This window comes from Oryctolagus cuniculus, chromosome 15 (genome assembly GCF_051225735.1).
Source record: "Oryctolagus cuniculus isolate XC-2025 breed Fujian yellow rabbit chromosome 15, ASM5122573v1, whole genome shotgun sequence".
Lineage (NCBI taxonomy): Eukaryota > Metazoa > Chordata > Mammalia > Lagomorpha > Leporidae > Oryctolagus > Oryctolagus cuniculus.
Genome location: NC_142881.1, coordinates 63,675,382 through 63,689,166, shown reverse-complemented (window position 1 = coordinate 63,689,166; position 13,785 = coordinate 63,675,382). Strand labels below are relative to the sequence as shown.

General features: G+C 40.0%; 1 protein-coding gene and 1 pseudogene across 4 annotated transcripts in view; both read right to left on the bottom strand.

Annotated features, from left to right (window-relative positions):
• Positions 1–13,785, bottom strand: part of MCU (mitochondrial calcium uniporter) — a 213,088-nt gene that overhangs the window by 50,832 nt on the left and 148,471 nt on the right. For all 4 annotated transcript variants that reach the window (XM_089313425.1, XM_008269976.5, XM_008269977.5 and 1 more), the window contains one exon: positions 3,132–3,201. In XM_089313425.1, the coding sequence (XP_089169551.1) occupies positions 3,132–3,162 (31 nt within the window). In that variant the 5' untranslated portion in view covers positions 3,163–3,201. The remainder of the gene's footprint in view (positions 1–3,131; positions 3,202–13,785) is intronic.
• LOC127484300 (U2 spliceosomal RNA) lies at positions 5,572–5,648 on the bottom strand (annotated as a pseudogene).

The following is a 13,785-nucleotide window of genomic DNA, read 5'->3' as shown; positions in this document are numbered from 1 at the left end:
ATTTTCTTTTTCATTTATTCATTTATTTGAAAGTCAGAGTTACAGAGAAAGAGGAAGATACAGGAAAGAGAGACCTTCTGTCTATTGGTTTACTCCTCAGATGGCCACAATGGCTAGGGCTGGACCAGGCTGAAGTCGGGAGCCAGGAGCTTCTTCTGGGTCTCCTATGTGAATGCAGGGGCCTAAGCACTTGGGCCATCCTCTGGTGCTTTCCCAGGTGCATTAGCAGGCAACCGGATCAGAAATGGAGCAGCCATGACTCAACTGGCATCCATATGGAATGCCAGCATCACAGGCAGTGGCTTTACCCACTGTACGCCAACACCAGCCCCAAGATGGTTTTCTTCAGATGGCCAAAACAGGATTGCTAGGAATTTTGGGAGCCACTCAGTTTTTTAAAGGATGGCATCTTTTTAGTTTTTATAAAAATATTACCTTCAACCCCTCAAGCAACACAGGGCAACCTCCTAGCATTCATGTGCTGGAGTAACATTCAGCCAGATACCTCAGTACAACTGAGTAATCACTGTTAAATGACTTAAATACTTCCTTGTGGGCACAGGCATTGGGGTCAGTGGGTTATGCCCCTGTTTGGGATGTCTGCTCCCATATCTGACCGTGTGAGATTGAGGACTGTCTCTGCTTCTGATCCACTTTCCCGCTAATGAGCCTGGGAAGACAGCAGGTACTTGGGCCCTGCCCCCCAGATGGGAGACCTAGATGAAGTTCCTGGTTCCTGGCTTTGGCCTGGCCCCGTACTGTCTGTTGCAGGTATCTGGGGGATGTATCAGTGGATAGAAGATCTTTCTCTCTTGCTCTATCATTCTACCTTTTAAATAAATAAATATTAAAAAAAAATATTTTCTTGGGGCCAGTGTTGTGGCAGATAAAGTTGCTACCTGCGACACTGGCATCCCATATGGGTGTTGGTTTGAGTCTCGGTTGCTCTGCTTCCAATCCAGCTCCCTGTTGATATGCCTAGAAAAGCAGCAGAGGATAATCCAAGTGCTTGGGTCCCTGTACATCCATGTGGGATCCTGGAAAGAAGGTCCTGGCTTCAGCCTGGCACAGCCCTGACCATTGTGGCCACTTGGGGAATGAACCAGTGGATGGAAAATCTCTCTCTCTCTCTGTAATTCTGCCTTTCAAATAAACATGTAAATCTTTAAAATAAAATAAAAATACATTCATGTGGGTTGGTATATAGTATAATAGTAACAGCATTAAATGGCAAATTAAAATAAATCCCAACACGTATTGACTAGTTCAAATTAACTGTCATTAAACATCCTAACAAACATTGGTATTTGAGTTTCCTGTTACAATGTGACTTGGTTGATATCAGATATATATAATTTACCATATATATACACACACACATATACTAATACGGAATATACATGTAATTTTCAGATAATATTTTAAAAGTTAGAAATGCTTGAGTGAAATATTGTTAGTTCAACAACAGTTGAAAGGATTCAGCACCATGAACAATGATCTTTTTAAAGATTTATTTATTTATTTTAAAGAATTACAGAGAGAGAGAGAGAGAGGAAGAGACAGAGAGATCTTCCATCCATTGGTTCACTCCCCAAATGGCCATAATGGCTAGGGCTAGGCAAGGTCGAAGCCAGGAGCCTCTTCAGGGTCTCTCACGTGAGTGCAGGGGCCTAAGCAGTTGGGCCATCCTCTGCTGCTTTCCCAGGCACATTAGCAGGGAGCTGGATCGGAAGTGGAATAGCCAGGACTTGAACCAGCACCCATATGGAATGCAGGTGCTGCAGACAGTGGCTTAATCTGCTAGGCCACAGTGCTGGTGCCACAACAATTATTTTTCACACTGAGAGAAATTTTCTCCTTATTGAAACTCATGGTGTTACCCTGCACTGGTAGTAGAGGAAGGCAATGAGACCTGGGAGTGGGGCCGGCGGAGATGTGGACAGGCCCCGTTTGGCTGTTTAAAGCACTAAAGCAATGTCAGGGGGAAGGGAGGTTCCAGGTACTACTTCGGAGGGGTTACAGAGGGAGGGGAGCAGGTAGCATGGGCAGGAAGGACTGGAATCTGGCTACTTAATGACTCCTGAGTGGGGCAACACAGCAAGTACCCTCTGGCTGCAACAAAGTGGGGTGCATATAAATTGCCATGACTTCATCAGCTTTCTATGTCCTTAACTGATAGGAAAAGTCAGCTACTTCTTTCTTATTTTGATTCCCCTTCACCCTTTCCATAATACAAATGAGTAACCACGGGTGGCTTTAGAGGATTTAGCAAATGCAAGTATACTGTGCCAATAAATTCAGATACCTAAGCAGCTTTGGGGAGGGGATCTGATAGCACACAAATATCAATAGTGACTACACACGGGGGATTCTAGGGCCTTCCTGAGTCATCTGTTGGGCTTGTTCAATTTCAGGTGTCCTTGCAAATTTGAAGGATGTTTTCAAAGCCTATTGTGCCTATGAATTAATGTTTAGAGCTCTATCAAATGAAATGTTACCCAGAGGAAACATTTAACAGTGCACCCTGGGGCTAAGCAACATACACTATAAATGCACAGTACTGGGTAGGAAGAATGCCAAGAGTTAGAAACACATCTCCCTCCACTGCTGCAAAGACAGCCAGCACTTAGATTCTGCTACTTGTCTGCAGTACTGTGGGCATTTACAAAGGACTGCAGGTGGCTTCCATGCTTCTTCTGCTCATTCTCACACCATACTATTGCTCTGAGCCCAAGGGCAGAAAAAGACAAGCAAGAGCAGGGCCTCTCAGACTTTGAACTGCTTGATGTCGTGAAGGGGCTGGAGCATTTGATCAGTATCTACAATGTGAAGACTCCATGGTTAGCAAAATACCAAAGGCAGTGCTTCTGCGGGCATCACAGTAACTACGTCCCCAGTTCGAAAACAGATGCGTATTCTATGCCCTATGTGCTGGGTCTGTTAGTTTCTCCTCTTGGTTTCTTTAAATTCTAGCTCCTCACCCAAATTTTGTTTCTCTTCTCAGTCCTCCCAAGTTCTCTCTGACGCCCATGCCCACTACCTTAAGTGAATGAGTATGGTTTATACATTTTCATATCGAGCTTAAAAAATGGGCTTAAAAAAAACTAAAAAGCATATCTGCCAAAACTCACCATCAGAGGGCACAACAGTACTGCAATACATGGCTCCCAAATTCTGCCAGGAAGACAGCCTCTGGTGCACCTAGGAAATATGAAAAACATCCCCTGTCAGAACAGAACAGGAAATGTGGGGTGTGCATGTGTGCAAAATAAACACAGCTCTCTGATCACTTAAGTCACATATATTCTTTGTAGAAGTTTAAAAACACAGATAAAAGAAAATAAAAGCCCCTCAAATTCCCATCATTCTGAGCTAATAGTAGTGAACTTTTGGTGTATTTTCTTTCCTTTTTTTTTTTTTTTTTAAGATTTATTTTATTTATTTGAAAGGCAGAGTTACAGAGAGGTAGCTGGTTTATACCCCAAATGGCTGCAATGGCCAGAGCTGAGCTGATTAGAAGCCAGCAGCCAGGAGCTTCTTCCAGGTCTCCCACACAGGTGCAGTGGCCCAAGCACTTGGGCCATCTTCCACTGCTTTCTCAGGCCACAGCAGAGAGCTGGATGGGAAGTGGAGCAGCTGAGACTCAAAGTGGCGCCCATATGGGATGCCGGTGCTTCAGGCCAGGGCGTTAACCCACTGTACCACAGCGACAGCCTTGTGTTTTCAACATTGTATACAAACACATTCACAAACATGCACATGAGTCAAATGCTATGGTAAACAAATTAGGATTATGCCACATAAACATTTTTAACTTATTTTTTAAAAATAGAATACTGGTTTTAAGTGCTATCAAGTCTACACTAAAATTTTCTTGCTCCTTTCTCCTGATGACTTTCAGATCTCCATTTCCTTCCTGTTTTGACCAGGCATGAGATAGTTATTATTCACTATCATAATTGTGTTTTTACTTAAATAGGCATCTGGTCTGTTCACTCCCCTTTTTTAAAACTCGGACAACCTTATTCCTTGAGTCCTTTGATCACTACCTTCTGCAGAATGTTAGAAGGAAACCATGCACCCACCCATGCTTACTATTTCCTCCAAGAGTAATGCCACCGGACCTGTGGGGCTGGAATTCAGGCTGTCATAATTAAACCAAGTTTCATAAAGGATATTGAAGACACTTCTGACTTGCCAAATGCTGAATTTATTCCCTTAGACCTTTTACTTTCCCAGATCCTTAAAAGATCAAAGAAGGGAAGGCACTAACTGACTGAAACTCCACGTGTTAGCCTCAGTCTGAAGCATTCTCTCCACCACCCCAATGAAAAGTGAAGTTAGGACTCCAACAATGCACACCTCAACATGACTATGGCATATGACACACACACAGAAATGTGAGACTGGCACTTATTTACAAATGTAAATAAATAATTTACAATTACTGGAAACTTGGTTCACAGTTTAGTTTTTCAGGTTTAAATCTTTGATACATTAGGTATTAATTTTGGTCAAATTAAGATGCATAAATCCAACTCATTTCCTTTTAATGACAACAGAGCTATCCTGTAGAGAGACTAATTCCTATTATTTGAAATGATATCTTCATAATTTTCCAAATATCTGTATGAGTTAGAATATTTCTGAACCTGTTTTGTCTAATCATATGTCTGTTCATGTACTGGTAACCACATTGTTTTAACATTCTAGTTTTATATTTTAACATATGATAAAGTTAGTTTTCCCTTACTACTCTTCCTTAAGAATTCTTTTGGGTATTCCTCCTTGTTTTTCCATATCAGAGTCAGTTATCTCGTTACACACACACACACACATACACACAGTCCTATTTATTTATTAAAAAAAAAAAAAGTACAGTGTAGTGGTTAAAGCACAAAATCTGAAATCATCCTGAGTTTAGATTGTGGTTCAGTAACTTACTCTACCTGCAACCTTGGTCAAGTTCATTAGCTTCTTTTTGCCTTGAATTCTAAAAGGAACGATGGAGAGAGTAATACTAACACCTACCACATAAACTTGTAAGGACTAATAAGCGATACATATAAAGCACTTTGGACAGTGCCTGGCACTGGCTCGAAAGGTTGGCTGATGTTTTATTCTCAGGTCCTATTAACTTCATGGGTTAACATAGAGGAAATTAACTTCCATATGTTTTGACTCTTTTAGCCCAGAGTCCTGTAAGCCTCTCCATCTAAGTCTCTATTTGTACCCCTGAGGAGGATTTTAAGGTTTCCTTCATATGAGTCTTGTATGTCTTTTTTCCTCATGTAATGCCTTTTGTACCAAGTCTCATCCAATAGCAACGTCGTAACTCCTGTATTTCTTAGCTTACCTAGGCTGTCTGTGTCTTTGCCCGTCTTTTTATCATCTTTGCTAAATATCTTTGTTTTAAGAATGACTCTGAACAGTTTTCTTTGTGATCTCAGAATCTTCAAACCAGAAAGTTTACTTATTTGCATCTATATAACATACACATTTATATAGTTTTGCTTTCTATTTTAATTGCTGTTTTCTTTTGTAAATAATTTGTGCTTGCTTTGTTTCAGGTATGTGTGCATTATGAAACGTTTATGTTTTTGTTTCAGATACTACACTTGATCTTAGCCAGAAGGCCGAGAAGCGATGCATATTTGTTTCAGTGCTTAGACTAAAAGTCACAATCATTTTAGTGGCCTACAGATCTCATACCATCACAAAATCTTATTACCTGACTTCAACTCCTCCCACCTCCCTTTCAGTCATCATCCTTTAGCTCTTCCAGTCTCTTCCCCGTTTCTTGAACACTTCTGCTCCAGCACCTCTGCAATGGCTACTCTTTCTGCTAAGAATACAGTTTCTCCAGGCAACCATCGAGGTTTCCTCACTTCCTTTCAGTCCTTGCTCAAATTTCATTTTCTGGGGGAGGCCTGCTCTGCCCACCCAATGGGAAATGGCAATTCCACCAGGTGGTCCTCCTGACCCCTGCCACGCGGGGCACTGAACGACTGCTTACAACAGACGGAGGTGCTTATTCCTCTACTGTGCTTACTGTTTATCTCCCCAACACACAAAGCAAGAATTCTGGTCTGTTTTGGTCACTTTAAGTGTGCCTGGCAAATAAGAACTCATAAAAAACATGTTGAGTAAATAAATCTTTATAGCTATAACTATGCAAAATGTACTTTATATGAAAATATAAAAACCCTATCTCTATTATGAGCAATGATGAACTGATATAGTTTTCCTTTTTTACTCCTATCTAGATACAGTTTAGCTTATTATATTACCTCTCTTAGGGATAACCTTTAACTCATTCTATGTATCAACTATCTACCTACATACATACTTCACTCCAACACTTAAGTTTTTACTGGATCTATTTCAAATGACATCTTTTGGCAGCTAGTTATAAAACATGCCTCCACATCACTTCTGTCCCTCATCCTTCTACCTTTTGTTAGTTGTATCATTGCTACCTTGTCAAAATGACTACATTATCAAGATTTGAAAGATTCATATTCTGCTCTGGAAACCTCCTTTCCACATTTAGACTTAATTCTGCGGACCAATGGACTTCAGACTCACTGCCAATTATTCAGCTGAAGCTTCTCCTTTCATCTGTTGGTTGGCTGAACTTCTTCCCATAGAAGTAGGGCTCATGAGAGCTAAACTTGCTGAAGCTTGACATGTTAAACCCCAAATTAACTTTTCCACGAGGACTTGGGAGGTAAAGTGTCAGTGCCACTTTGAGCAAATCTGAGGCCAGCCCCTTCCTGTGGAGAAGGGTGTTCGCCTGACTTTGCTGGTGATGTGCAACCACAGACAGCTCCCAGGGCCTCCCACATATCTACTGGACCTTCATCACATCCGGCAGGCTGTGGAACTGCAGAGATCATCTCCATTTATAACATTAAGATGGAGGTTGTGATTCTGTTTATCACTCTCCTTACTCTAAAGTATAAGAAGAAAAGGAGAAACTGGCCTTACCTGGGCCGTTAGCCGTTATTTCATTACATAGTAGCTTTCTAATACTGACAGTTTCAAATATGCACAGAGGTAGAGAGGACAGTCTAAAGAAGCCTAAGTATCCATCACCTGGTTCTCTACTTGCCAAATTTGTGTCATCTGTGGTCACTCAGTTTCCCTCTAGAAAAATCACTTACTTTCATATTACTTCACCTGGAAACAATGCACTATACCATCTACTGTGCCATTTTAAATAAGTTCTCTGTCACCTGTGAAGTTCTCTGTCATCTGTGATTTTACAAATTATTCATAACAATAATAAAAGATGCTTGTGTAGGGCAGAGAACCACATCCATACATAGGTGGTTAGAAATAATAATGATTAGATGCTATAGAACCTGTGTTAGTTGGCTAGTCACTTGTTTTTGTAAATAAAGTTTTATTGGAACACAGCCAAGCTCATTCATTTATTTACTCTATATTGCCCATTAATCTATTTTTACACTACAACTGCAGAACTGAATAGTTATGTAGCTGTGAGAAAGTGTTGAGTAGATACAACAGAGACCACATGGCCCAAAAAGTCTAAAACACTTACCATCTGGCACTTTAAGAAAATGTTAGTTTCTGTAGTTTTGGGATAATTCACTTTTCCAAAGTATCTCCCAGCCCATTTGGAAATTACAGTGGCCATTAAAAAACACTGACCCTGGCAACTACAAAGTATTATTTTTATTTAAAATGTTCACCAACATACATATAAGTCCTTTTCTTTCTTTAAGCCAGTAACTTACAGTTTCAGCTTACAGTTTAATAAGGCCAATTGAAACAAAGATGATTTGTTCTCATCTTTTTTCCTTGAACCAGTGCAACAACAAACAAACAACACAAAAAAGTAAAAAATAAGGGGGGGAGGGGCTGGCACTGTGGCGCAGTGGGTTAAAGCCCTGGCCTGAAGCAACGGCATCCCACATGGGTGCCAGTTCTAGTCCCGGCTGCTCCTCTTCCAATCCAGCTCTCTGCTATGGCTTGGGATAGCAGTAGAGGATGGCCCAAGTCCTTGGGCCCCTGCACCCACGTTGGAGACCTGGAAGAAGTTCCTGGCTCCTGGCTTCGGATCGGCACCGCTCCAGCCGTTTCGGCCATCTGGGGAGTGAACCAGTGGATGGAAGACCGACCTCTCTGTCTCTACCTCTCTCTCTGTAACTCTGTCAAATAAAAAAAATATAAATCTTTAAAAAAAAAAATAAGGAGGGGATTATAAGTGCTCTAAAATCAAAGAAGCATTGCCATTCTGAACTGTCTTCCGTGGCTCCCCTAAATAGAATATATTACATGGTTTAAATGGTACATTCTTAATATATCACAAGAAAACAGCAAACTTTTTAATTTTCTCTTTTTTTATTTTACTTTTAATGGCAAGCTTTTAATAAATACTTGACTGATGCTGAAAGTTTCAAAAATATGTCAAGAAGTTGTAAAAAGAAAAATCAGCAATAACACTCTCACAAATGGTATGTATCATTCACATATTTAAATTTCATAGACAGGGGGCCGGCACTGTGGCATAGCTGGTAAAGCCACTGTCTGCAACTCCTGCATCCAATATGGGTGCCAGTTTGAGTCCCAGCTGCTCCATTTCTGATCCAACTCCATGCTAATGGGCTGGGATAAGAAGCAAAAGATGACCTAAGTGTTTGGGCCCCTGCTACCCATGTGGGAAACCTAGAAGAAGCTCCCGGCTCCTGGCTCCAGCTTGTCCCAGCTTTGGCCCATGCAGCCATCTTGGGGGTGGATCTCTGTTTCTCCCTCTCTCTGTGACTCTGACTTTCAAATAAATAAATAAATCTCTAAAAAAAGGATATTTATTTTTAAAAATTTCATAGAGATCAAGACCAAGAAAGTAAGTATTTAGAATGTGGAAAAATCATCATAGGGTAAATCTCTAGGAAATATGAATACCAAAGAAACAAGGTAAGTTAGTGCCACCACAGTTCTTTTTTAAAAAATGCAAATTTAACTTTTGACAGGACAGTGCATATCTTTGATAAGCAATTTTGAGAACTAAAAGAAAAGCAGGGGCTTGCAGTTAAAGTAAAGTGTCATGTCCCCCCTGGTATTACAACCATTTTCCTTCCTTAACCCCAGGGGAATACAAATGCTAGTGTTATAAATTTAGAGTCAAACTGCAAAAACAGTATAACTAAATCCCCAAGTTAGGAGATTCAAGCCAATAAAAAGAAAAATCAAGCATTAGTATTATAAAGACATTGCATGTCCCCAGAGTAAATTATTAAATTCAAGTCAAAATTTACTTTTAAATCCTTTTATACTATCATAAATTATGCAACTTTCCCTTCATTCACCTTTCACGGTTCAGAAGAGCAAATTCAGCAGTATGTTCTTGCCAGCAACTTGAGACAACTGTCAACTCTAAATAATCTGTCAATATCCTCAAAATACTCAGCCAATTAGACATCAACACAAAGCAAAGAAAGGAAGAGGGGGGAGGGAGAGTTATTTCCTTATTAACCCAGTGCCCTGTATTTAAGAAAGTTGGGAATTTTATTAGAAAATACTTAACAATGATATTAAACTGTACTAAATTAACTATATCAAACAGTTGTACACAGAATAACCTGACCTATATATTTGTCCATATAAATAACCTCACTATGCCATAGTTTAGTTACGTCAAAATATATCCCCCATTAAATTTCCCTTAGTATGATATGGAAAACTTAAAAAAAAAAAAAAGGATCCTTTAGTTATCCCAAAAGCCTCTATTTTAAGACCAGAGTACCCACGTTTCACCAGCTTTGCCAAACCTACCTCTAGAATCCACTGCTTATAAACATACTACGATTAACAGTGTGAAGCTATTTCCACTGGTCTGAAACAAGACACAGCTTTAACAGCTTCTACAACTTGGGGTCAAATTTTTTTTCCTATATGGCGAATTAAATTTGTTGAATCATCGTATCAGGAATAATTTTTTGCTACTTCTAATGCATCAGTGTACTAAAACAGGCACTGAGGCTTCAAACCGTGGCATCTGATAAAGGAAGAAAATACTGAAGTTAGAAGACTTGGAAAAGAGAGAGAGAGAGAGACAGACAGACAGACAGACAGACTTGGGCCCAGTTCTGTAAATCACCATCTGTAATTTCAACCCAGAAGACTTAGTTTCCCCAGCTATTAAAGACAACGATGACGACGACACAAGGCTAGTTTCACTCAGAGGTGTATGTGGTAACACTTGCATGGCACTTTATAGTCAACTCTTTACATTCTAACACAATGTTTATATTATAGAAATATAAACTCAAAACAAATCCCTATCTCCTTAAGGGATACTTACATTAAAGATTTAGTAAGTATAATGCATTTCAAAAGCCACAACTACCTCTCAACACAAAGATATCATACAATTAAAATACCTTATCATATTAAAAGTACATAACTTGGGTTTTAAAAGAACATGTCTTCAGATAGCAAAATGAAAGATATGTAACAGGGCAGCATTGTGATGAGGCATGGTAAGCCACACTTGGGATGCCTGCATCCCATACAGGACTGCTTGGTTTGATACCTAGCTGTTCTGCTTCCAATCTAGCTTCCTAATAATGCATGCTGGGAGGCAGCAGATGATGGCGCAAATGTTTGGGCCCCTGTGAATCTCTGTCTCTCTGTTGCTCTTTCAAATAAATGAAAACAAATATTTTTTTTTTAAAACTGCAACAAATACATAAGACATTTAAAGCATCAGAGTAAATAAAGGCATATGTTATTCTTTTTTTCTTTTTCTTTAAGGCAGAGTTACAGAGAGGCAGAGGCAGAGAGAGAGAGAGAGAGAGGTCTTCTATCCATTGGTTCACTTCCCAAATGGCCACAATGGCCGAGGCTGGGCTGATCCAAAGCCAAGAGCCAGGAGCTTCTTCTGGGTCTCCCACATGGGTGCAGGGGCCCAAGAGCTTAGGGCCATCTTCTATTGCTTTCCCAGGCCATAGCAGAGAGCTGGATCAGAAGTGGAGCAGCTGGAACTCAAACTGACAATGCAGTTTTCAATGACGTACCAAGGCAACATATTTTCTGACCTAGTTTAAGCAAAGATGGGGCTGGTGCTGTGGTGCAGTAGGTTAACCCTCTGCCCGCATTGCCAGCATCCCCTATGGGCACTGGTTCTAGTTCCGGCTGCCCCTCTTCTAATCCAGCTCTCTGCTATGGCCTAGGAAAGCAGAAGATGGCCCAAGTGCTTGGGTGCCTGCACCCACATAGGAGACCGAGAAGAAGCTCATGGCTCCTGGCTTTGGATTGGCGCAGCTCCGACCATTGTGGCTATCTAGGTAGCAAACCAACAAAAGGAAGACCTTTCTCTCTGTCTCTCCCTCTCATTGTCTGTAACTCTACCTCTCAAATAAATAAATAAAATCTTTAAAAAAAGATGGCATCTATATTTTATGAGTTAAATTATATATTACAATTTAATATTTTTAAATGTTTGCCACATTTTATTATAGCATGGGTCAAAATTTCCCTACTTGAAAACATTGTAACTTCATAACACAAGTCATAATTCAATTTAGTTATCTTTAATTTACAAGAACTTTCAGATCTACAAAACAAGACCATAAGTGACAACTGTCATATTTATAACATCAGGTTTTCTAGTTACAATATCAAATCCAGCCACAGATTATCAACAAGGTTATTTAAAAATTAATACTTGCTTACCTGACAATACTGGGTCAAGTAAGATAATGTATATAAAATATTCTTGGGCCAGTGGTGTGGCACAATAGGTTAAACCACTGCTTACAGTGTCCGGCATCCCACATGGGCACTGGTTTTAGTCCCAGCTACTCCATTTCCCATCCAACTCCCTGCTAATGCACCTGGGAAAGCAGCAGAACATGGCCCAAGTCCTTGGGTCCCTGCCACCCACGTGGGAGACCTGAAAGAAGCTTCTGGCTTCTGGCTTCTGGCTTCAGTTTGCCCCAGCCCTGGCTGTGGTGGCCATCTGGGGAGTGAACCAGAGGATGGAAGATCTTTGTTTTTTTTGTGTCTCCTCTCTTTTCTGTACTCTCCCTTTAAAATAAATAAATCTTAAAAAACCTTTTCATTATTTTATATATAAACCTTTTAGCTATAACATTCTTTACCACTGCTGATCTACAATGGACTAAAATAACCAGAGACCACCAAACTTTAGTCATAATTAGTTGTAAATCATATCACTCAATATAGTATGAACTGTGAAATGTCAACTCTTTGATCCTAATACAAATATTTATCTATTTAACTGAGATTGAGAAATGTTCCCTAAAGCATTTGTTATATTAGATTTTTTAATTAAAGACTGAAAAGATTAGAGGTATTTCTCACATATTGACACATAAGAAGTTAAGATACTTTGGTATAAACCAACTTCATTGATAAGCAATGTTTCTAGTATTACCCCCAAATTACAACCTATGTTATGTAAGCATCATAGCCTAATATCTACTAAAACTTCATTATATAAACTACATCTCTAGTATTTGGGTCAATTCTGCACCAACATTTGGAAGGTATTTATATTGTGATATATGCCATATTTTGCCTAATGGATACACCTTTACTTTCTTGGGTCTCATGACAGATATGTTAATGATATCAGAGCACGAAATTTCTGCTTTTCTTAGATGACAGCTTGCCTTCCCCACAGTGAATTGGAAATTTCATTTCTAGTTTATTGTATTCTTTTCATTAAGGACCTAGTATTTACAAGGAAAATGAAGACTGTGCTTGGTGGCCCCTTTATATCTAATCTTAGTTGCTTTGTTATCATTTTTTGAATCTAACATTTTCTTAAGAAACTTTTCAATCACAGAGCAAAATGTAAGAATGTTATAGTGAATACACTATTCCTTTTACCTAGATCCTATATTATCACATGTCAACCTATCTCTCTAGTTCACAGAAAATTTTAATTGCAGTTTCTTTTGTTATTTTTAAATGTATTGCATTCTCCAAATTCTATTTTCTTTACAATTTTCCTGCATTGATTCCAGATGTTGTGCATGCCCCTTACCATTTGTCACACTGAGGTCTATTCATCTGTTTAGATGTCTGCCTCCCCTCAAGAGTACTGATCACCCTGAAGATTACATTTATTTCTTTACATACTAGTATCACCCAGGACACTAAGAGAAAGCAGAAACTTAATAAATGCATATTTAACTGTGGTTTTTTTTTTTTCTAAATTTAGTTGAAATGCAAAGACAGAGCAAGAGAGACAGAGACAGATATCCTCCCATCTGCTGGTTTACTTCATAAATCCCTGCAACAGCTGGGGCTGAGCCAGGCTGAAGCCAGAAGCTGGGTCTCCCACACGCGTAGCAGGGACCCAGCTGCTGCCTCCCAGGATGCACATCAGCAGGAAGCTGGAAGTAGAAGCAGAGCAAAGACTTGAATCCAGGCCCGTAGATATGGGATGTGGGCATCCCAAGTAGTGTTTGAACCACTTGAAACACTTGCCCCAACTTAGCTGTTTTCTTTGGCTTCTTTATGCTACAATATCATTTTTTAAAAGAATTATTTGTTTGGAGGCAGAAAGACAAAGGCAGGGACAGTGACAGACAGCACGGGTTCACTTCCCTAACACCCACAACTGCCAGGAGCAGGGAACTCAATCCAAAGCACCACGTGGGAGGCAGGAACGTGACTGCTTGAACCACCACGACTGCCTCCCAGGGTCCACACTAGCAGGAAGCTGGAGGCGGGAACAGAACCACAGCACTCTGATGTGGGATGTAGCTGTCTTAACCACTAGAC